This window comes from Hemiscyllium ocellatum, chromosome 6, assembly GCF_020745735.1.
Source record: "Hemiscyllium ocellatum isolate sHemOce1 chromosome 6, sHemOce1.pat.X.cur, whole genome shotgun sequence".
Taxonomy (NCBI): Eukaryota; Metazoa; Chordata; class Chondrichthyes; order Orectolobiformes; family Hemiscylliidae; genus Hemiscyllium; species Hemiscyllium ocellatum.
Window position 1 is genome coordinate 97,440,125 of NC_083406.1, and position 25,463 is coordinate 97,465,587.

At 40.7% G+C, this 25,463-nt stretch overlaps 1 protein-coding gene across 1 annotated transcript in view; it reads left to right on the top strand.

The window, feature by feature from the left end:
• Positions 1-25,463, top strand: part of cog6 (component of oligomeric golgi complex 6) — a 116,455-nt gene that overhangs the window by 17,692 nt on the left and 73,300 nt on the right. The window contains exons 3-4 of the mRNA XM_060826792.1: positions 4,894-4,965; positions 13,978-14,036. Coding sequence (XP_060682775.1) covers positions 4,894-4,965; positions 13,978-14,036 — 131 coding nt within the window. The remainder of the gene's footprint in view (positions 1-4,893; positions 4,966-13,977; positions 14,037-25,463) is intronic.

The window sequence follows — 25,463 nt, forward strand, 5'->3', positions numbered from 1 at the left end:
AAAGTGCTATGATGATACAGGAAAATGGAACAGTCATCAATTGGTGAAGAATCAGGAGTGTTTTATTAGCCAATGATCAATAATGGAGACATTACAATTCACTACAAAGATCTGCCTTAAGTATACACACTGTTGTGATCCCTGCAGAGCCGGAAAACCTTTGAAAACATATTTGAATTCCCAGCTCCCAATTTCCCAGCAGGGTGTTCTTCTTTGCTGACCACCCAAATTGCAGTCCTTTGTCTCTTACTTGAGTCTGTCAGTACAGTTCTGCCCAACCTGAGGAAACTGCACAGTAAGATTTTGAGTTTTAACACTCTTATTGTAACAAACAACTGACGAAACACAACTTCGTAAGTAACACTAAACTGTAGAAAAATTATTCTTTAATCCAACTGAAAACCTCATGCTGTGGTTGGATCTTTCATCCCATTCTCACCTATTTATGCTTTCACAAGAACCAGTCTGACATTGCTTCCAACTTCTAACTGGTTACTTTCTCCCTGATTTGCTAAATTGTAATGTTAAATGACCATCAATCTGCATTTTTCTTAGCTTTTGGAGGAGCTCCAGTGTGAATAACAGTAGGAAGGTCAATCTAACAATGCCTTTTCCCAATGGCCATGCCAAGATGGATCTCGCAGATCCCTGGAATTACTATGGGATGCATCTCTTTGACCAGAGGATCCTTCCCTCCTGCATCTGCCTTGGTACTCGCCATGGAGCAGCATGCTCTTTGAAGCTGACCACGATAACTGCAGTCCTTTGATTCTTACAAAACGTCTTTCTCTCCTGCCACCACCCCCCCTCCCCCACCTCTTTTCTGTCCAAAAACCAAAAGGCTGTGCTGGTGAATGGTTTGGAATGGACCTCACCGCTGATCAAAATGGTACGATGATGCTGGAATATGCAGCTGTCATTTATTGGTGAAGACTCTGGAGCACCAGGGATCATTAATGGAGCCAGTGAGTGGCTTACAGATGGTGATGTTCCCATGTGTCTGCTACCTTTGACCTTCAAGATTGAATTGGTGTGGGTTTAGAGGGCACTGCCTAAGGATCTTTGAACTTCTGCAGTGCATCTTGTGGGTCGTACATACTGCTGTTGCGGAACATCAGTGGTACAGGGAATGAATGCTTGTGAATGTGCTGCCAATGAATCAAGCTGCTTTCTCTTGGATTGTGCCAAGCTTTTTGAGTTGCTGGAGCTGCACCCATCCAGGCAAATGGTGAGTATTCCAACATAGTCCTGACTTGTTTTGTAGATGGTGGACAGGTATGAGAGTCATTCCTGATGAAGGGCTTGTGCCTAAAATGTCAACTCTCCTGCTGCTTGGATGCTCCCTGACCTGCTGTGCTTTTCCAGTGCCACACCTTTTGACTCTGATCTCCCATATCTGCAGTCCTCACTTTCTCCTTTGGGGTCAGAAGGTGAGTTACTTTCCCAAGTCGTCTTTGACCTCCTCTTGTAGTCATTGTATTTATGTGCAGTTGAGTTTTTGGTCAGTGGTAACACTAAGGATGTTGATAGTGGGGATTCAACGATGGTAACACCATTAAATGTCAAGGAATGGTGGTTAGGTTGTCTCTTATTGGAGATGGGTCATTGCTTTGCATTTGTGTGGTGAGAATTTTACTTGTCACTTGTCAAACCACACCTACATATTGTCCAGATCAATATGAACTGCTCTTTATCTGAGGAGTTGTAAATGATACTGAGCATCGTGCAACCATGAGTGAACATTCCTGCTTCGGCTTTGATGGATGGAATGCCATTGATGGAACAGCTGAAGATGGTTGGGCTGAGGACACTATCCTAAGAAATTCCTCAGAACTGTCTTGGAGCTGGGATGACTGACTTCCAACAACCATGAGCATCTTCCTATTGCCAGGTATAACTCCAACCAGTGGAGAGTTTGTCTCCTGATATGCTTCCAGTTTTAATAGGGCTTCTTGATGCTACACTCGGTCAAAGGCCGTCACTCTCACTTCACCTCCCTCTGGAATTCAGCTCTTTTGTCCATGTTTGAATCAAGGCTGTAATGAGGTCAGGAACTGAGTGGTCCTGATGGAACCCAGACCAGATATTAGTGAAAAGGTTATTGTTGAGCAAATACTGGTTAACTGTACTGTTGATGACACCTTCCATTGCTTTACTGAGGATAAACGAGTAGGGGGCAGTAATTGACCGGTTTGGATTTGTCATGCTTTTTGCATATATACCTGGGCAAATTTCTACTTTGCTGGGTGAATGACAGTGTTGCAACTATATTGGAACAGCTTGGCTAGGGGAACGGCAAGTTCTGGAGCATAAGTCTTCAGTATTATTGCTAGAATGTTTTCAGGTCCCACAGCCTTTGCAGTATCTAGTGCTTCCAACTACTTCTTGATATCATATGGAACGCACTGAAATGCCTGGATTAGTATCTGTGATGCTGGGGACTACTGGAGAATCTGAAAATGTGTTGCTGGAAAAGCGCGGCAGGTCAGGCAGCATCCAAGGAACAGGAGAATCGACGTTTTGGGCATAAGCCCTTCTTCAGGAGGCCAAGATGGATCATCCATAACTAGTATTCTGTGTAAAGGTAAGGTGACCCAGGTGCTGTATCTGAAGGAAGAGTGAAAGGCAATGGCGAGGCCTCCCTGAAATGAACATTTTGAATGCAGAAAACTTTCTCAATGTCAGAATATTTTATACCTTGAATATTTTTCTTTACTGATTATTAACTTAGACCCATTGAGAATTACATGACAATGTCTTTCTTTTAGCAGAAGCATTTGCTTTGTCCAGAGAATTTGCAAGTGAGATTACCGATTGATCATAACAATATATTTTACTACTTACTATTATGTATTTTGGATTAACACTGTTTTATCAGTTGAATAGAGACTTTTATGGTTTCCTTATGGAGATTGTATTCATGCATCCTTCGTGTATAAGCGGGCTGATTATCCTTAAAAACCCAAAATGTCGAATTGAATTTTCATTGATGTTCAAAATGTTTCATTTTTAACCAGTACACACACTTTGATGTAATGAAGTTGTTCTCTTCAATTAAGTGTTTTTAAGAGCTATTAATAAAAATATATTAATGGGAAGCTAGCTGTAATAATCACTTGTGAACAATGTTTTTAGATGGTAGAAAAGAAGGTAAAAGTATACACCATGTTATTGACATGTTCAGTGATTTCCTGATTTGAAAAAGAGTTTTTAGCTATAAGTATGCAGAACATTTAAATTCTTTCCCAAGATTCCCAGATTGTGTCTTGAAATTGTAAGGCATCTTCACTGTTGACATGACGTAATAACTTCACTCTATTATAATTGGAAAGTTGTGGATCAAAGCAAATTCCTACGACTCTGAAGCCTGTGTTAACAGAGATTATGTCTAAAGCTAGGACATTCTTTAGTGCTCATAGTTTTGTTGCAATCTTACTCTTAATAATATCTCCTCATACACAAAATGTGAAGTCTTGATTTGTTTATCTCATCACGTTTGAATTTAAATATTTTGGACATTTTTTCAAGCAGCTGTGATGAGAGTTGGTGAAAGGTGTACTTAACTACTTTTTTCAGTTTTCCAGAGAGTTCTGGAGCAGTGCATTTGTTTATTTACTATTTTCGTCATGTTATTCGTATGGCAGTCGCTGCAGCTGTGGTGGGGAGCTGGAAGGATTTTCTATTATGTGAAAGACTGTCATAGTTTACATATTAACAACATGAAAGCACAATTGAGAAGCGCTTAATTATTTCACAAATTCTACAAAGATATTACTCGTGTTACAAGATCATCTATGCAGACTATTGTTTAATAGTAACAGATAAATATGAACAGAGCATATGCTGTTGGGTTAGTAGAGAAATTTCATTCTCTGCTCACTTCCACATGCATTTTGGTTCAATTTTTGCCTAAACTCCACCCAGCTTTACTTTGGTTTTCAACATTTTCCTCTTTTGTTCGCATTGCATTATTGCTGTCTTGGTCCTCTAAATCACCTTCTGCTGTTCACTTTTTTCGCTTCTCATCTTGTTGGCCTCCAAATCTCATCCTTACATAAGCTCAACTAATTCAAAGTGCTGTTGCCTCATCATTATCTGCATTAAAACTGCTTCTCTGTAATGCATGTGCTTGCCATTGGGTTCAGCACTGCCCCTCTGTCCTTAGAATTTTGCAGCACAGATGCCCATTTAGCCCATTATACTTTTGCTACTCTCACCCCCTTGCACTGGATGTTTTTCATATCTTTCTATACATTTAATTTTAAAATGCTTGTCCTGAATTGTCTTTCTCCCTATTTAAAATAAAACTTGTTTCAGTGCCGAGAAGATTTTAAAAAAAGTCTTCTGTTTTCTTGGATATCTTTTTGCACTCCCACCCCTTTACCTTACTTTTGCTGCAAGAGACTTCAGTTATTTTGATCCATCTTTGGAATGCCTGGCAAAACCCCTCTACCTAGATATTTCTCTTAACATCATCAAAATCCTTCTCAAATCCTTCCTCTTCAATTCTGGTTTGGTTGCTTGTGCTAAATCTGCTCCTGTTCATTTATTCTTGCATTTGTGCAGTACCTGAGACACTTTGCTACCTTAACAACATTGCATAAATGCAAATGGTTAATTTCAATTTTATTAAACCAGGCACTCCGAGCAGGCAGTGATACTAGACCTCTGCTGAATATGCTCTAAGTGTTGAGTTTGCACCTAACTTTCCTTTAACCTTTATAAAAGAAAATGTGCTCCATATCCCATTCTCACAAATATAATAACTTTGTACACCGTTGTGTAATTAAAAAAGTGTAATTTTACTTTGAATAGAAAGCTAAATGCCTTGTGTTTAAGTTTGTCCTTTACAGCAACTTCGTAAATTGACAAGTTGATTTCACTCTGTCATAGGAGCTGGAGGGTGTTCATGAAGATGTACAAGCAATGAGTGCCTGCTGTCAGGATATGACCAGTCGTCTAAAGGTAAGTTGTAATAAATCTACACTTCTCACAGTATATGTATACATATGATTGTTGATGTTCCTTAGTATGTCCGACACTGACGATTGTTAATTTTTCACTTTTTATATGACATGTGCAGGTGAATTTTGTGGTTTGGGTTTAGGAGTAACAGATGATTTCCATTACCTTATAACACATACAAGAGTATGATGATAATAAAACAAGAGATTATTCCCTCTAGTTTACAAACAGTAGTGACATATGTCATTTGTGGATCCTACCTGCTTCAAAAAACATTTTGTTCCTAAACTACTAAGATTTAATGTATTTTCACTGTTTGAAATTTGTTTTGTTTTGGCTTAATGTTCAACAACAACTTGCATTTTTAGAGCCCCATTAACGTAGTAAAACATCATGAGGTATTCCAAAGGTGTATGTCAGACACAAACAGACATGAGCCATTAAAGATGATCTAGTGTCTTAAAGGAGATGGAGAAATAAACAGATTTAGAGAAGGAATTCCAGAAATTGTGATGTATGCAGCTGAAATTATGATTGCTAATTCTAGGATGAAAGAATTGAAGGATAGAAAAATTTCCAGAATTGGAAGGGCAGGGAATTCTGAGTTTTGAAGCAGTAGAATGTGACGTAGATATGGAAGTGCAGAGCTATCACGAAATTTGAACATGAGGAGGAAAATGTAAATATCATATGAACATATCAATTAAGAGTAGGCTTATTCAGACCCTTAAACCTGCTCCCTCATTCATTAAGGTCATAGCTGGTGTGATTTCTCCACAATAACTTTTCTCCATAGTGCTTATTAAGGTTCTACCTATCTCTGCCTTAAAACACTCAAAGACTCTGCTTTGGCAGCCCTCACAAGATGAGTGTTTCAAAGACTCTTGGCCCTCTATGAGAAAATAATTTATCCTCAACTCTGTCTTAAATGGCTGACCCATTCAATTTAACCCAATGACCTCTGGTTCCAGTGTGTTTAACACCAGTGCAGTGCCACAAAAATCGGTGCTGCGTCCACTGCTTTTCATCATTTATATAAATGATTTGGATATGAACATAGGAGGTATAGTTAGTAAGTTTACAGATGACACCAAAATTGGAGGTGTAGTGGACAGCAAAGAAAATTACCTCCGAGTACAACGGGATCTTGATCAGCTGGGCCAATGGCCTGAGGAGTGGCAGATGGAGTTTATTTTAGATAAATGTGAGATGCTGCATTTTGGGAAAGCAAATCAGAGCAGGACATATACACTTAATGGTAAGGTCCGAGGGAGTGTTGCTAAACAAAGAGACCTTGGAATGCAGGTTCATGGTTCCTTGAAAGTAGAGTTGTAGGTAGACAAGATAGTGAAGAAGCATTTGGTATGCTTTACTTTACTAGTCAGAGTATTGAGTACAGGGGTTGGGAGGTCATGTTGTGGCTGTGCAGGACATTGGTTAGGCCACTTTTGGAATATTGTGTGCAGTTCTGGTCTCCTTCCTCTCAAAGGATATTGTGAAAGTTGAAAGGGTTCAGAAAAGATTTATAAGAATGTTGCCAGGGTTGGAGGATTTGAGCTATAGGGAGAGGCTGAGTAGGCTAGGGCTGTTTTCCCTGGAGCATTGAAGACTGAGGGGTGACCTTATAGAGGTTTATGAAATCATGAGGGGCATGGATAGGATAAATAGACAAAGTGTTTTACCTGGGATGGGGTGTCCAGAACTAGAGGGCATAGGTTAGGGTGAGAGGGGAAAAATAAAAGGGACCTCGTGGGCAGCTTTTTCACGCAGAGGATGGTATGTGTGTGGAATGAGCTGCCAGATGAAGTGGCAGAGGCTGGTACAATTGCAGCATTTAACAGGCATCTGGATGGGTATATGAATAGGAAGGGTTTAGAGGGATATGGGCCAAGTGCTCGTAAATGGGAGTAGATTAGGTGAGGATATCTGGTTGGCATGGACAAGTTGGACTGAAGTGTCTGTTTCCATGCTGTGCATCTCTATGACTCTAAGAGATAGCACCTTTCCATATTCAGCCTGTCAAGGCCTCTCAGGACCTTGTATGTCACAGTCAAGTGATCTCAATGTGACAACAAGGTTATGTTGTCCTTGGTTTGTTTTCAGAGGGGTCGGAAAGGCAGAGTGGAGAAGTCATGCTAAGAGTACTGGACAAACTCTTAACTCCAGGAATACAATTTATCCTTGCTAACGATATAGCTGATACACAGATAGGAGTGCTGCCTACTGTGTTTGAAAAGCCAGTGGAAATAGGTATTATAGGAAGCATATCCTGGGATTTTTTCCATTCTGTGTGGTAATGAAATCTCAAAGTCACCAGTTAAAACAGGAGAGATCAAAGTGTACAGATAAGAAAGTTGAAGAGGAATTATGAGAGACCCTGTTTGATCAGATGGTTGAGACAAAGCAGGAACCGATAGCTGACAAAGCAGACATCTTTAGTTCAGAAAAATTAACTGAGTTACAGAAAGATGAGAAACTGAAGCAATTGTATCAAAAAGCATACACAGAAGAAGAATATAGATGTATTCCGGTGTGTGACTATCTTAAAAATGATGTCTTAATGAGGAAATGGAGACCTTTCACAAGAGACTTAATTGATTTGCATAAACCCCTACCTAAAATAAAAAGTGGGACTCAGTATTTGTTTAAAAAAACGGGCATGTCCATGAGATTTCCAGAGATCATTCCATTGTGCAATATCACAGCTAAAAAGATTATAGAGAAATTACTCAAACTTTACACTAGATATGGACAACCGACAGAGATACAATCTGATCAAGGGTCAAACTTCACATCAAAAGTATTCAAGGAAATGATGGACAGTTTAGGAATAAAACAGTTCAAATCTACTGCATACCATTGAGAATCGCAGTGAGCACTAGAAAGATGGCATCAGTCATTAAAACTAACCAGATGATTGGTATAAAGGAATTCCGTTTGTACTTGTTGCCATCAGAGATGCACCACAAATGAATCGACCAAATTCAGTCCATTTGAATTAATGTTTGGACATGAGATGAGAGGACCACTAAAATTGATTAAGGTGAAATTAGTAAGTCAGAATTCAGTGACCACATATTTGGACTCTGTGTCAAATTTTAGGGAATGGCTAAATCGAGTGGGGGAGTTGGCTCAACGGCATTTAAAAGAATCACAGCATACAATGAATCTGGAAATGGACAAGAAATATAAAATTCTCAATATACTTATACACTTAATGGTAAGGTCCTAGGGAGTGTTGCTGAACAAAGAGACCTTGGAGTGCAGTTTCATAGCTTCTTGAAAGTGGAGTCGCAGGAAGATAGGATAGTGAAGAAGGCGTTTGGTTTGCTTTCCTTTACTGGTCAGAGTATTGAGTACAGGAGTTGGGAGGTCATGTTGCGGCTGTACAGGACATTGGTTAGGCCACTTTGGAATATTGCGTGCAATTCTGGTCTCCTTCCTATTGGAAAGATATTATGAAACTTTGAAAGACTTCAGAAAAGACTTCCAAGAATGTTGCCAGGGTTAGAAGATTTGAGCTACAGGGAGAGGCTGAACAGGCTGGGGCTGTTTTCCCTGGAGCGTCTGAGGCTGAGGGGTGACATTATAGAGATTTACAAAATTATGAGGAGCATGGATCGGATAAATAGGCACAGTCTTTTCCCTGGGGTCGGGGAGTCCAGAACTAGAGGGCATAAATTTAGGGTAAGAGGGGAAAGATATAAAAGAGACTTAAGGGGCAACTTTTTCACGCAGAAGGTGGTACGTGTATGGAATGAGTTGCCAGAGGATGTGGTGGAGGTTGGTACAATTGCAACATTTAAGAGGCATTTGGATGGGTATATGAATAGGAAGGGTTTGGAGGGATATGGGCCGGGTGCTGGCAGGTGGGACTAGATTGCATTGGAACATCTGGGTTGGCATGGACATGCTGTGCCGAAGGGTCTGTTTCCATGCTGTACATCTCTCTGACTCTATAAGGTGTTAATGTTACTTCAAGTTAAAGGTGAACCTTAAAAAGCAAGGTTAAGTGGACCTTATCAAATGGAAAAGAGATTGAGTAAGGTGTACTACTTGATAGGAACTGAAAATGTGTTGCTGGTTAAAGCACACATCAGGGTTTTTGCCCGAAACGTCAAATTTCCTGTTCCTTGGATGCTGCCTGACCTGCTGTGCTTTAACCAGCAACACATTTTCAGCTCTGATCTCCAGCACCTACAGACCTCACTTTTTACTACTTGATAGGAACTCCAGACAGAAAGAAATCTCACATAGTGTGTCATGTGAATATGCTCAAAAAGTGTTTTGACTGGGGATGAAAGCAAAAGGAGACTGTGTTATTGGTTACAACACAAAGTGAAGAGCCAAGTTCAGAGGATTCTGAATTGGACATTCCTCAAATCAGATTGGGCAATGAGGAAGATGTCAAAAAGTGGGATAAATTATTGAGTTACCTTCTAGAGGAAAATTGAAATGACCTGAAAAGGTTATTGCTATCGCACGGGGAGATATGTGGAAATAAGCTATGTGGAGGCAGCATGGTGGCTCAGTGGTTAGCAGCCTCACAGCACCAGGGACGCAAGTTCGATTCCCACCTCGGGTGACTGTATGGAGTTTGCACACACTCTCCGTGTTTGCGTGAGTTTCCTCCGGGTGCTCCGGTTTATTCCCACAGTCCGAAGATGTACAGATTAGGTGAATTGGCCATGCTAAATTGCCCATAATGTTAGATGCATTTGTCAGGGGTAAATGTAGGGGAACGGGTCTGAGTGGATTACTCTTCGGAGGGTTGGTGTCGACTTATTAGGCTGAATGGCCTGTTTCCGTACTGTAGGTAATCTAATCTAATCTAAAAAAGCTGGGAAGTACTAACTTAATTGTGCATGATGTAGAGATAGGAAATGCAACATCCTTATAGGCATAACCCTCTAATGTTGGCACAAGTTCAAAAGTAGAGTGAATGCATACTCCAAGATGACAATCAAAGTGAGTAACAGCGACTAGAGCTCACCCATAGTAATGGCACCAAAACCAAATGGTACTTAACAGTTATGTGTGGACTATCGCAAAGTCAATGCAGTTGCAAAGACTGATACAGATCTAATTCCACATTTGGAAGACTGAATTGAAAAGCTGGGACAAGCAACTTATAGTGGGCGGCACAGTGGTTAGCACTGCTGCCTCAGCGCCTGAGACCCGGGTTCAATTTCCGACTCGGGCGACCGACTGTGTGGAGTTTGCACGTTCTCCCTATGTCTGCGTGGGTTTCCTCCGGGTGCTCCGGTTTCCTCCCACAGTCCAAAGATGTGTGGGTCAGGTGAATTGGCCATGCTAAATTGCCCATAGTTTTAGGTAAGGGGTAAATGCAGGGGTATGGGTGGGTTGCGCTTCGGCGGGTCGGTGTGGACTTGTTGGACCGAAGGGCCTGTTTCCACACTGTAAGTAATCTAATCTAATATTTCTAAGTTGGACTAGCTCAGAGGATACTGACAGGTACCTTCATCCGAAAGAGTGAAGCCAATTTCAGCTTTCGTAACGCCAAGTAGATTATCCATTTAAAGTCATGCAATTTGGTATGAAAATTGCACAAACCACATTTCAGAGACTAACCAACAATGTAATTTCCGGATCACCCAATTGTGTAGTTTATATTGGTGACCTGGTGATTTTTAGTCACACATGGAAGGAACATAGGCAGCATGTATCAGAATTGTTCAATCAACTTTGGGAGGCAGGCTTAGTGATAAATCTGACTAAAAAAGTGAATTTGCCAAAGTCCAAGTCACCTTCCTGGGCTATGCTATTGGACATGGACAAATGGCCCCATGGAATGAAAAAACAAAGGTAATTGGGGAGTTTCCCATACCATCAACTAAAAGAGCAGTAATATGGTTCCTCAGATTGAGTGTATTTTATCAAAAATTCGTACTAAATTTGTATAGCGTGGCTGCTCCTCTCAGAATTACTAAAGAAAGGCAAGAAGTTTCAATGGTCAGCAGACTATCAGAAGGCATTTGAAAGCCTGAAAGCTGTGTTAACCACTGCCCCAGTGTTAGCCACATCTAATTATGCAAAGCCATTCAAGGTGACTATCGATGCGCGTGATGTGGGTGCCGGTGTTGTGCTCTTGCAGGAAGACGATGAGAAGATAGAAAGGCCTGTTGGGTATTTCTCCAGAAAATTGAACATTCATCAGCAGAAATAACCTACAGTTGAGAAGGAGACTTTGAGCTTGGTGTTGGCGTTACAACTTTTCAATGTTTATGTTACCAGTACTGTCAGATACACTGGTCCATTGAAGTTTGTGGAGAAATTTAAGGACAAAGGTTCCAGCCCATTTAGAAGGAGCTTGATGTTGCAGAAATTAAGATTGAAAATTGTGCATGTGGCAGGATGGCGTTGCTGATGCATTGTCAAGACTTAGATGAGAAACGGAGGTATTCGGTGATAGGAGTAAATGGACTGAAACAGAATGTAGTCGTGCATATTTGCGCGTTTATAGCCAATGTAAAGTATATGTGTTGTAGTGTACTAACAGTAAGATTAAAGGGTTTTAAATTGAAACCACCTTTGGATATTGACGTTTTCTTTTGGGGGGGTGGGGAAGGCGTGACAATGCTGCTCCTTTTAATAGGGTTATATTGTCCTTGGTCTTTCTTTCAGATGGGTCATAAAGACAAAGGTTCCGATGCATCTGGAAATATCTACTTGAAAAAGCTTTTAAGTGTTTCTTTTAAAACACTTGTACAATGAAGAGGTTAATTTGGTTTGATTTTAGCAAGCTGGGTTTGTCTGCAACTGCTGGTCAAGTTTTAGCTAGAAACCCTGAGAAGCTACTTGGGATCCAAACAAGCAGTTTCAGGTTGATCCTCTCTCTCGCTCTCTCTCTCTCGCTCTCTCTCTCTCGCTCTCTCTCTCTCGCTCTCTCTCTCGCTCGCTCGCTCGCTCTCTCTCTCTCTCTCGCTCTCTCTCTCTCTCGCTCTCTCTCTCTCTCTCGCAAGAACCTGTGTTTGACTTTACCTTTTTTTGCCAAGGGGGTGTTTATGAGGATGTCACAAGTATTTGGAACTGCATCGTTAAGTTGTGATAGAGTCAATTGGGTTTTCAGATAGGTTAAGTTATTCTAAATTTGGTTCTCTTTTGTTTGTGTTTCATTCAGTAGTCTGTAAATAAATTCTGTTTGTTTCAAACTGAGTGGTTGGGCCACCTGCATCACTCCTGGAATAGCCACTATACACCTGCTTAAAACAACTAGAAAAGTTAAGGTCTTGGCTGTCTTGAAATGTTTTGAGGAGGTCTGGCCTGGTCCATAACATCAGTCACCACCTGGCACTATCATGGCAGATATCAAAGCAGTAAGGTAATTTGAATTTTAATTCTAAAGTTTTCATTGCAGGCTTCAAGGCCTTGATGCTTTGGAAACTCTCCACTTCATATATTTGAGTGGATTCCAGAACAGTAAGAGTGACAAAAAAAAATCCTCCTGTGATTTGGTAATGGACACTCCGTGGAATCTCTTTGCTGACCAGTATTGCTGAACCAATTGATTGATTTATTGTTGCCACATGTACCGAGATACAGTGAAAAGTGTTGTTTTGCATGCTATACAGGCAGATTGTACCATACAAAGTGTCATTGTTGCAGAACAGAGTGCAGAATACAGTGTTACAGCCACAGAGAAGATGCAGAGAGAGAGATCCAAATGAACTTTGAGAGTTCCGTTCAGTTTGATAACAGCGAGGAAGAAGTTGCTCTGGCATCTATTTGTACATGTATTAAAACTTTTTTACCTTCTGCCTGATGGAAGAGAGTATAACTGAGTGATTACGTTGGCAGGAAATATAGGTGGAGTCAATGGTGGAAGGCTGGTTTATGTGATTGACTGGGCTATGTTCACAACTTCCTGTAGTTTCTTGCCGTCTTGGGAGAAGCAGTGCCTACCATGCTTGATGCATCCAGGTAGAACGCTTTCTGTGGTGCATCTATAAAAATTATAAACAGTCCTTGTGGAATTTTGTGAGTGGTTCTGTCCACAAGTGAGCAGTGACATACCATTATTGACAGAAATACAACAAAAAACTTCAAGCTTAACATTGAGGGTTGGATCTTGGTTATCTTTTAAATGAGACCTGTATTAATGAGTACACGGTGACCTTTTGCCTTGGTGCACTAGGAAGAGGAAGGAAGTCAGGAAAGGTGGCTAAACAGATGGCCTCAAACTTGATGGCAAAGAAGACCATAAGCTCCTTACATTTAAAAGAGGTAATAGAAGAGGAGGCAAATAAACCATTTATTGTGATGATTTGATATTCAGAGAAGCTTGCATTAACATTGCATTCTAGAAAGAAGTTGACTAGATCATTTGTTTTTCATAGTCTGTATTCCTTGGGTTTTGGGGGCCTTAGATACTGGTTGTACCATGGGAAAGGGCTAGAGAGAGACTACTGGTTTTGATGAAAACAAGGAATTACAAGCGGCCATAAAGGTTTTGTTAAGCAGATATGTCAAAGTAAATGGAAAGGGGTCAAAGATTAGGCAGTTGGGGAATTTTAAATTGCTGTGGTTAGTTACTGAGGAAAGAGTTTTTTTCTAGCAATAGACCCAGAGGAAATGGGGTTGGGAAGGGGGATGTAAAGTGTGCAACATAATTTTGGGATCCTGCCAAAAAAAATACAGGATGAATTTCTATTTTTATCCACGATGCTATACTGATGTTGCTGGTTTGGAGTGTTGTTGCCTTTTCAAAAATTTGGAAGACAGTCATCTTCAGTTATCTTACGTAACCTCCGAATGTAACTTTTGGAATGTTGTAAGCTGAGGAGCAGGTTATCCATTCCCATCCCTTTAAGCAAGGTGAAAGTGCTGAGAAGATTGAAGCTATACTCTGACTAGGAAAATCAAAAGTATCAAACAGTTGTTATTCTTTACTTAAACTTTTTAATTGATATGAATAACGTATCAATTTGTGGAAATTTGACTTTCCTCCAAGTATGTAACAGCAAAACACATCTTTTCTCTTTTCATTTTCAGCTAGCAAAGGACCAGACACAAGATCTGATAACTAAAACTACTAAGCTTCAGTCAGAAAAGTGAGTAATATATGTCATTTTCAGGCCACATTTGGGGGTTCATTTTAATGTTTAGCTCAACCAGGAAATGATTTACATTGCTTATCAATATTGTTTTGAATATTTCATAAAAATACTTGTACAGTATAATCTGTTTTTCTTCTAAGAAGGCTGAATGAAGGGTGGTCATTTTCAAAACACAAACGAATGGGTCATAAGTTGTTTATACATCAAAGTATTAGTCCTGAGGATTCCTTTTGAACCTATAGTTCAATTAGGGACTAGTGGCACACTTGATGGTGGGGCAGTTAGCAGAAAAATAAACTCTTTGTCAGAGAATGTGATTCAAAGCATGTTTATTGAAAGAAACAAATCTTGTAATGCAAAATCCCAATGCTGATTCAACTTCACTTTAGAACTTTGAACTAAACTGCCTGCTGGAGTAAACAAATGACACAATTGTGCCATCTCTTCACAATATTTTTACCTAAGTTTTTATATGCCCTCAGGTATGCTAGCTGTTACTTCAGATATTAGATGTAGTAGCTATGACTACAGGATAACTTAGCTGGAACTAGCTTTATGAAATATGATTCTGGCACTGTACTCTTTTTGGTTTCAAGATTAAATCTGGACTGCAGAAAGTGTGATGTCATATCACAGCTGTGTGAAGCTTATCAATTCAGGTGCTGGTTTCCTGAATTCAGTCACAATTCTAAATCGAAATGCCTTGACTTGAATTGATTTAGTTTTGGAACAGAGCATTAGCCTGCATTAATGGGTTTCTGCTTGCTTTGCAACACACATGTGTTTGCATTAAAGTAGTGCCTATGAATGGCATGTCACATTTGCTTCAACATGCAAATAATTAATTAGCAGTAGGAATTGCTGTTGGCTGGGCCTTTGCTCCCTGGAGCATCAGCTTCTCGGGTTTATAAAATCATGAGGGGCATGAATAGGGCCAAAGTCTTTTTCCCAGGATAGGGGAGTCCAAAACTAGAGGGCATGGGTTTAAGGTAAGAAGGGAAAGTTTTTAAAGGGATCTGAGGGACAACATTTTCACACAGGGTGGTGCGTGTATGGAATGAACTGCCAGAGGAAGTGATACAAGCAGGTAAAATTAGAACATTTAAAAGGCACCTAGATGGGTCCATGAATAGGAGGGTTTAGTGGAATTTGGGCCAAATGCTGGTAAATGGGACAAGATCAGTTTAAGATATCTGGTTGGCATGGACAAATTTGACCTAAGTGTCTGTTTCTGTGCTGTATAACTCTGTGACTCTATGACTCGATAACTAAACCTAAACAAAAAGATTCTGTCCTAACTTGTTGTAATCAAAAGACTGTAAAAATTGCAAATAGTCGTCAAAAATAGACTTTTTATGATCTGATTATGTGTGCAAGATAATACTCAGCAGGTGGTGGACACATCACAGGAGGATGTTCAAAGTTGCCAACTGCATTTATTAGACATTTGAGCTTAGAATGCATTGAAGATCAAAGCGTTTACAAAATCCTAAAGACAGGTTTTTTAAATTTTTTGTGAGTTTGGCCACCTTGCGGCCTCAGGTATACTGGAGGAATTTATTCAGGGAGTTTTTGAGCTTTATATCTGGTTAAAGCACAGTCTGTGGTTAATGCTAGGATCAGTAGAGTTAGTCTCAGTGCTCCTGGGTTAAGGTTGAAGCATTGACTGAATTTCCAGCTCCTCATCACTAATCAAGTGCCTTTGTCGGAAGGGTGTGCATGCACATGTGCATCTGGCTGGCTGTGACACTACCAATTATGAATAATGTGCCAAGGATCATGAGTGAGAAATTGACATTTGGATGAGCTACAAAAAGTTGAGAGATCATATCAAACTCAGCAGTAAACCTTTACTAACGATAAATAAACTGTTTAGACTGGTAATTTTTAAACTAAATTTGACTTATTTTAAGTTTACTTTCCATCAACATGAGTGCTAAAACAAAAATTGAGAGTTAGTAGAAAAACAGATAACATAATATTCTGGAACATTCTGTTACACTGGTCAGCAGAATGCTAGCTTATGCTCTAAATCCCTTATATTAACCATGTCATCCAAGATAAAAAAATGAAGCACTTTGCTACAAAGAGTATGAGTAAACCAACAGAGAAAGGGAAAATATTTTTCAAGAAGCAGATACTCAAACTGCTAAATTGCTGCTAGACAGATTTTTTTAAAGTTATGTTTATTGTTCCTCACAGTAAACCTATTTCTACAAGGCGTTTTATAATTTTTGAAACTTAAGTCTCTGAATATTAAATATTAAGCTTAAATGTTAAATCTCTCTAATCATTGAACAAAACAAATTAGTTTCAAGATAGTTTGTACACCTTGAGATGCCAAAGCCATTGCAATGGCAACTAGGAATGGGCAATAAATGTTGGCCAGCCCACAACGGACATATCCGCACAAGAATTAAAATAAAACAGAATTACAACAAATCCTCAATCTACTGGAGGAGTTGGTCTCTACAGTACGTCTCTTGTCAATAGCAACTTCAGACACCGAGATCTTCAAAGATCACTATTAAAGGAGATGGGGTGAAAAGAGTAACTCTGCTGTCAAAACAAACCTGGAAAATTTAAATTCAAATTGTACACAACCCACCTTTCTGCATATATAAAAGTAAGTTACATCTGTCTGCCGTACATATGAGAATACATCATTTTTCAAATATCCATTGTTATAAATTTAAGTAATGAAGTGAGGATTTCTCCATTGGTTTCCCCATTCTGCATTTCTCCTTAACCAATCAGAGTCAACTTGCACGGTTAAACTTTTTTCTCAGCTGAGTAGTTAACTGCCAATCATTACGTCATGATGCAGTCTCCATGGCAACCATGGAGTTTGTAACTGTTAACTGCAGGCATAAAGTAAGAAAAAGCCAATGTGTACATTTGTGGTTTGTTTCATCAGATGTCCTGAAACAGATTAAGTGCAGCAATCTATGGATTTTCAGAGGTCTACTGTCTTGCAGTGTATAATTTTTTTTCACCTTTAGTGTATCTGTCAACTATTGATTACAATTCTTATATCCAAACTTATTTAATATTCTAAAGAAGGTAAGCGGTTGGAAGTGGTTGAATGAAATGATTGAGTAATGTATTTACCAATAGGTTCCTCAGAGTTTAACAGAAAATACCCATTTAATGTTTGAATTGTGTGTTCCTTTGTTACAGCTCTGTGATTGCTAATCAACAAATACCTTTCTGAATTGTTGTTTCTCACATTAGTTTCGTACTGAAAATAATTGTAAAAGCAAACAATATCAGTACCTTTGGAAATGCAGTCAGTTTGATATGAGAAATTATTGTAATGTTTATGTCCTAGAATATCATACAATTTGTCTTTCAGCTGTTTGTTAGAGGGAAAGAATCAGATTATTAATTCAAAGTTAGAAACTGGAAGCATTAAATTAATATTTCGGTGACACAGTGGTTAGCACTGCTGCCTCACAGCGCCAGAGACCCGGGTTCAATTCCCGACTCAGGCGACTGACTGTGTGGAGTTTGCATGTTCTCCCTGTGTCTGCATGGGTTTCCTCTGGGTGCTCCAGTTTCCTCCCACAGTCCAAAGATGTGCAGGTCAGGTGAATTGGCCATGCTAAATTGCCTGTAGTGTTAGGTAAAGGGGTAAATATAGGGGAATGGGTGGGTTGCACTTCGGCGGGTCGGTGTGGACTTGTTGGGCCGAAGGGCCTGTTTCCACACTGTAAGTAATCTAATCTAATACTGTTATCCTCAAATCATTATGTCTTAAAGAAAATCAGATCAAATACACAGAGCAACAGTTTGGATCAAGAATAAAATTATTTTTTCTGTGTGTTTTATAAATTTAGGGTTAGTGCTGCTGAATAAAGATGCATTTTGTGAAAGGTTTTTGTTTTTCATTCATGACAATTCACGAGAAATACTAATCTGAAGGGAAAGCCAAATGTATACTGTAATAAGGAGATTGTTGATTGGTTGGCAAGTGGACTCTAATTGATAGAATCATTGGAGTGAAGGACCTCTTCATTAAGAAATGTTTTTAATAAGCACAAGTGCACCACACTGAATGTCCGACTGACAATCCACAAATTGGTTGCCAGTGTAACTCTTTGCGCACTGAAGATTTTTCAGAATTACATATATTGTTGAATACTGTATTTTGAGGTTTGCAAGCTCAGGCCCTGTTCCTGACTGACTAAAAGAACATGTAAACACTGTGCTTATTGCAACTCAGCACAATGGTTGAGAGCCATACAGCAGTTCATTTCTCAGGGCAGCGCTTTAACTAATCAAAGTCAACCTGTATGGTTAAATCTTTTTTAACAACTGAACAGTTAACTGCCTTCAACATTTCATGATGCAGTCTCCATGGCAACCTTTCTACAAATTGTAATCTACTAGACAACCAATCAGCATTCTCCTTTTAAACAGGATAAATGTTGTTTTCTTTTTTACATTGGTATTTCTTGGGAATTGACCTGAAGTTTCAAGACAAGAAGCTTCCACAAAAATCAATTTTTCAACAATACTCAAGCTCTGTATTAACAACCAACTACTATTTTAAGTGCCTTGATTAAATATGATCCAAAACTTATGCAAGTGTTTAATATATGCAGAGTAGCATTATTTTTCACCATTTAAAAGCAAGTGAGAAGGAATGATAAAGCTATATTCTTGTGTGAACCATTTTGTTGTAACTTATTAACACATTTTTGTGATTAGATGCAGTAAACCCAAGGTGCACAAATGTAATTTTTCCTTTAAATACCTCTTGAAGTTCATCCACTATATGTTATCATTTTTCTTTTACTGGCACTGAACGTCGCAGATCAGACCTGGGTGGCATTTTTTGCTGCCTTCCACCACAGTCATCTTAGTATCAAAGCCATAACCCGAAGTTGATTGTTTGATTTTAATTTGCCACTGAAATTTATAATTGAGGCTGGAATTTAGGTTCTTGGCTGACATCCTGATCAAAACAAAAATAATAAATTATTAGATTGCATCTTTTGATATAATTGGTTGGTGTAAATCTGCTCTGTTGACTATGCACTTTGAATTGTCCTGAAATACATCACTATTTTTTTGCAGCGTTAGCAGAAGCTGAGGGGTAGCACTGTTCCATTTGAACCAGAAGATGAATAAATCTCATTTGATTAACTTTTCTAAAACTAATTTTCCAAAATTGTTGTTACTTGTTCTATTAGAAGAGAAATTGAACATTCTGGCCAAAAGACCTGGATAACAAAGTGAAGCGTAGGGTGCTTGTGGGTTTAATTTCAGGTTTGACTCTCTGTGCATTATGTGACTCAAAAACAGTTCGCCACCAAACAGGAAACCAGTAACCTTTAAGTGTCCCAGGTACCTATCTGATAAATGCATTGGAATGTGTATTGTATCTGCAAAAAAAGGTACCCTACACTATTTGAAATTCCTGTACAAATTGGAAGAGCTTGTAATAAGAAGCTTCTGTTTCCTTTAAAATGGGTTCAGCCTAAATGTACTACTGTAACATAAAATGAGGACTGAAGTTTTGGAATAGCAGCACCCTAGGTTTTGCACCAGCGAGAACCAGCTAATGTGGCACATATTAAAAATGCAACCATGGCAGTTGTGTTGAGTATAGCCTGAAAGAAAATGCATTATTCTGAAATTTGATTAATTCATTGTGGCTATACACCTTTGTCTTATTTTCATTGAAGGTAACCACATTTCTGTGCACTATCATTCTTGGCTCAGTATCTGCAGAATGCATTACTCAACCAGGGGATTGACAGCTGATTGCACAATACTGCACATATGAACTGCTTAGCAAAGAGACCGAAGATGTGTGTGCATTGACCTCCATCTGAGCCAGTTAATTTTTAATAAGAAAGCATGAGCATACACCCAACACAAAAACAATTTTGAAATAAGCACTCAAGCAACTTGACACTCCAGAACTTTTCACCAAGCTGAAGTTAGACCACAGTTGATTGAAAACACTATTTTATCCTGGCATATTGATGCTAAAATACAGTAACGGGCAGTCTTACAATCACTTGCTCCTGGACAATATGTATCTGACTTTGCATTTATTTGAATTGCTGTGTAATATCCATAACGAAGTTTGAAAGGTGAAGAAATTAGTCATATGCTGCTTCAATCAGGTACTTTTTATAATTTGGCAATTACCTTAACATACTAGTAAGTGCCTATCTTAACGGTCATACTTTGCATTAATTTTTTACTGTCACCAAATACAGCACGGTGTCTATTAATGTGGAATGGGACAGTTTTCTAATATTTGTAGCCAGTTTTTACTCTCACCTTGCTCTCCAACAAGCATTAACCTATGCTGGTATTTGATTGCATTAATTAAGTCACACCTTGATATAAGTTATCGAAATTGCTATTGTTTACATGTATATTGTCAGACTAGTCAACTGCCAGGAGTATCAGAGCTGAAAATGTGTTGCTGGTTAAAGCACAGCAGGTTAGGCAGCATCCAAGGAACAGGAAATTCCATGTTTCGGACCAGAGCCCTTCATTAGGAATGAGGAGAGGGTGCCAGGCAGGCTAAGATAAAAGGTAGGGAGGAGGGGCAATGGAGATGTGATAGGTGGAAGGAGGTCAAGGTGAGGGTGATAGGCCAGAGTGGGGTGGGGGCGGAGAGGTCAGGAAGAGGATGGCAGGTTAGGAGGGCGGTGCTGAGTTCAAGGGAATCAACTGAGACGAGGTGGGGGGAGGGGAAATGAGGAAACTGGAGAAATCCGAGTTCATCCCTTGTGGCTGGAGGGTTCCCAGGTGGAAGATGAGGCGCTCTTCCTCCAACCGTCGTGTTGTTATGTTCTGGCGATGGAGGAGTCCAAGGACCTGCATGTCCTCGGTGGAGTGGGAGGGAGAGTTAAAGTGTTGAGCCACGGGGTGGTTGGGTTGGTTGGTTTGGGCATCCCAGAGGTGTTCTCTGAAGCATTCTGCAAGTAGGCGGCCCGTCTCCCCAATATAGAGGAGGCCACATCGGGTGCAGCGGATGCAATAGATGATGTGAGTGGAGGTGCAGGTGAATTTGTGGCAGATATGGAAGGATCCCTTGGGGCCTTAGAGAGAAGTAAGGGAGGAGGTGTGGGCGCAAGTTTTGCATTTCTTACGGTTGCAGGGGAAGGTGCCGGGAGTGGAGGTCGGGTTGGTGGGGGGTGTGGACCTGACGAGGGAGTCACGAAGGGAGTGGTCTTTGCGGAACGCTGATAGGGGAGGGGAGGGAAATATATCCCTGGTGGTGGGGTCCGTTTGGAGTTGGCGGAAATGATGGCGGATGATACGCTGTATACGGAGGTTGGTGGGGTGGTAGGTGAGAACCAGTGGGGTTCTGTCTTGGTGGCGGTTGGAGGGGCGGGGCTCAAGGGCAGAGGAGCGGGAAGTGGAGGAGATGCGGTGGAGGGCATCGTCGATCACGTCTGGGGGGAATCTGCGGTCCTTGAAGGAGGCCATCTGGGCTCTACGAAGGAATTGGGAATATGGGATGGAGTTTTTACAGGGGGCAAGGTGGGAGGAGGTGTAGTCCAGGTAGCTGTGGGAGTCAGTCAGTTTATAGTAGATGTCTGTGTTGAGTCGGTCGCCCGAGATAGAAATGGAAAGGTCTAGGAAGGGGAGGGAGGAGTCTGAGACAGTCCAGGTGAATTTGAGGTCAGGTTGGAAGGTGTTGGTAAAGTTGATGAACTGTTCAACCTCCTCGTGGGAGCACGAGGCAGCGCCGATACAGTCATCGATGTAGCGGAGGAAAAGGTGGGGCGTGGTGCCAGTGTAGTTACGGAAGATGGACTGTTCCACATATCCTACAAAGAGACAGGCATAGCTGAGGCCCATGCGGGTGCCCATGGCAACTCCTTTAGTTTGGAGGAAGTGGGAGGATTGGAAAGAGAGGTTATTCAGGGTGAGGACCAGTTCAGTCAGTCGAAGGAGGGTGTCAGTGGAAGGGTACTGGTTGGTGCGGCGGGAAAGGAAGAAGTGGAGGGCTTTGAGTCCTTTGTGATGGGGGATGGAGGTGTACAGGGACTGGATGTCCATCGTGAAGATAAGGCGTTGGGGACCCGGGAAGCGAAAATCATGGAGGAGATGGAGGGCGTGGGTGGTGTCCCGAACGTAGGTGGGGAGTTCTTGGACTAAAGGGGACAGAACCGTGTCGAGGTACGCGGAGATGAGTTCGGTGGGGCAGGAGCAGGCTGAGACAATGGGTCGGCCGGGGCAGTCAGGTTTGTAGATTTTGGGCAGGAGGTAGAAACGGGCGGTGCGGGGTTGTGGGACTATGAGGTTGGAGGCGGTGGATGGGAGATCCCCTGAGGTGATGAGGTTATGGATGGTCTGGGAGATGATTGGTTTGGTGGTGGGAGGTGGGGTCATGGTCAAGGGGGCAATAGGAGGAGGCGTCCGCGAGCTGGCGTTTAGCCTCAGCGGTATAAAGGTCGGTGCGCCAAACTACTACCGCGCCTCCCTTGTCTGCTGGTTTGATGGTGAGGTTGGGGTTGGAGCGGAGGGAGTGGAGGGCTGCACGTTCTGAGGGTGAGAGGTCAGCACAGTACAGTATTTGGTGTTTTCCTCTACTGACTTAAGTATTTGTTTTCCCACAAGGCTTACTACACAACCAATTAGTTGAAGAGTTTGCCTACATTTTCTTCTCCAAATTTCCAGGCCCACTGGCATTATTTACGACACCACTTTTTTTATACTTCATTTGTAATATGTAAGTTTTGTTTTATTCACTCGTGGGACATGGGCATTGCTGGCTGGCCAGCATTTATTTCATGGTTCTAGCCACCGTTGAGGAGGTGCTGGTGAGCTGCCTTCTTGAACTGCTGTAATCCATGTCCTGTAGGTCGACCAAAAATGCCCTTAGAGAGGAAATTCCAGTGAAGGAACAGTGATATATTTCTAATTCAGGGTAGTGAGTGGCTTGGAGGAGAACTTGCAGGCGGAGATGTTACCTTGTTCTTCTAGATGGATATGACTGTGGGTTTGGAAGATGCTGCTGAAGGATTTTTAGTAAATTTCTACAGTGCATCTTTTAAATTGCACAGACTGCTGTTACTGAATGTCAGTTGAGGAGGAGTGAATACTTATCCATATAGTGCAAATGAAGTGAGCTACTTTGTCTTGGATAGTGTCAAGCTTCTTGAGGGTTGTTGGGACTGCAATCATCCAGGTAAGTGGGGAGTATTCCATCACACTCCTGGCATGAGCCTTTTAGGTGTTGGACAGACTTTGGAGTGTAAGAAGGTGAATTACTTGCTGCAGTATTCTTTGCCTCACTGTTGTCGCCACTGTGTTTGTTTTGGTAGCCCAGTTGAGTTTCTGATCAATGGTTAACCCCCCATCACATTACAGGTTTGATACAGCATGGTGGCTTATTGGTTCGCACTGCTGTCTCACCATGCCAGGAACCAAGGTTCGAGTCCACCCTCGAGTGACCGTCTGTGTGGAGTTTGCACATTTCCCCACATCTGCTTGAGTTTCCTCCGGTTTCCTCCCACAGTCTAAAGATGTGCAAGTTAGGTGGATTGGCCATGGAAAATGCAGAGCTACAGGGATAGGGGTAAGGGGGGAGGGTTGATTTTGGCTCGATGGGCCGAATGGCCTGCTCCCACACTGTAGGGATTCTCTGGTTTTATGAGAAATGAGAGGTGAATTCAAAAAGATGAAAATTAATGGGAATGCTATACAGATCAGTCTCTGAATTGTTCATGAATGGCAACTAGCAGCTGTTGTGGTTGCAGCCATGTCATTGTTGACAATGGATCAATCCATTTTCAAGCAATTGAATAAATTCAAGATAATCAGGCAGAGTCAACGTGGGTTTTAAAAGATAAATTATGTTTGACCATTTGGAGAATTTGAGGAGGTAACATGCTCTGGATAATGCTGGATGCCCTGTACTTGTATTTCCAGAAGGCATTTGATGAGGTGCCACATCAAAGCTTATTGCAGAAAATAAAAACTCAGAAAGGAGGTAGAATTTTGACGCAGATAAAAGAATTGGCTGGCTAACAGGACGTGAACGGTAGGTTTTAAATGGGTCATTTTCAAGTTGGCACAATGTAACGAGTGGTATGCCACAGGGATTGGGATGTCTACTGTTTATATTTATACAAATGACAACTGGTGAAGGACAAGGTATGGTTACCAGATGTTCTGACAGCACAAAGATAGATAGGAAAATAAGTTCTGAAGAGACCACAGGAAGGTTACTAAAGAACATTAACATATTGAGTGAGGGAGTACCTATGTGACAATATGTGAAATTGTCTATTTTGGCAGGAAGAATAAATAAAAATTACAAAATCGTGAGAGGTTACAGAACTCTGAGATGCAAGAGAATCTGGGTGTCCATTTGGATGAAATGCTAAAGGTACAACAGAAATTAGGAAAGCTAATAGAATGTTATCATTTATCACAAGGGGAATTGAATAGAAAAGTAACAAAGTTGTACTTCAGTTACGCTAGGCACCACTAAGACTAAATCTGGAGTACAGTATACAATATTGGTCATTTTATTTAAGGGAGGATTGAATATATGCCTGTCGGTTCAGAAAATGAAGGATCAGATGCATTACAGGCAGTTCAAAGATGGTTTACTAGGCTGATATCTAGAATGGGTAAGGTGCCTTATGAGGAAAGGTTAGACAGGTTAGGTTTGTATTTGTTAGAATATAGAAGAGTAAGATGCATTTTGATTTGAAATATTTAAATCCCAAGGGGTCTTGATAGGATAGACATTTTCCATCTTTTAGGAGAATGTATAACTAGGGGTCATTGTTTAAAAATCAGGGATTACCCATTTAAAATAGAAATAGGGCAAAAGGTTTTCTGCGTCTTGAGCCTTTGGAGTTCTCTTCCTTAGAAAGTGGTGCAAGTAGAATCCTTGAATATTTTAAAGGCTGAAATCGATGGGGTTGAAAAGTTATCAGGTGTAGTTGAGAATCTGGATTTGAGCTAATAATCATATCCCGCAATAATCTTGTTGAATGGTTGAGCAGGCTACAGGGGCTTAATTATCTGTACCCACTTCTGATCCTGATTCATTTATTTGTATGCCTCCCTACATTAGTCTTTTCCAGGTAGATGACCATATCCTTTCACTACTTCCTGACAGAAGGGTGAACCATTCATTCACTATTGTACCAACGCTCTATCGTGTTATAACCCAAACCCTAGCAAGTGAATTAAATTGGCATGGATTGATGGCCCTCCAGTGGTCCTATCTTTCCTTCGTCCCCATTCTGCACACATTAAGTTTGGGAGACTTTGTAATGTTGGCATCATTGGTCACATATCTGTTTTACTAGTACCCAATGTGGATGTTTTCTCTTTCTTGAGACAATTTTTCATATTTTTGAATTAAAGTTTGTGTTTTTAATTTTTAGATTGAACACCGTGTTAGAATTCAGCGTTTATCAG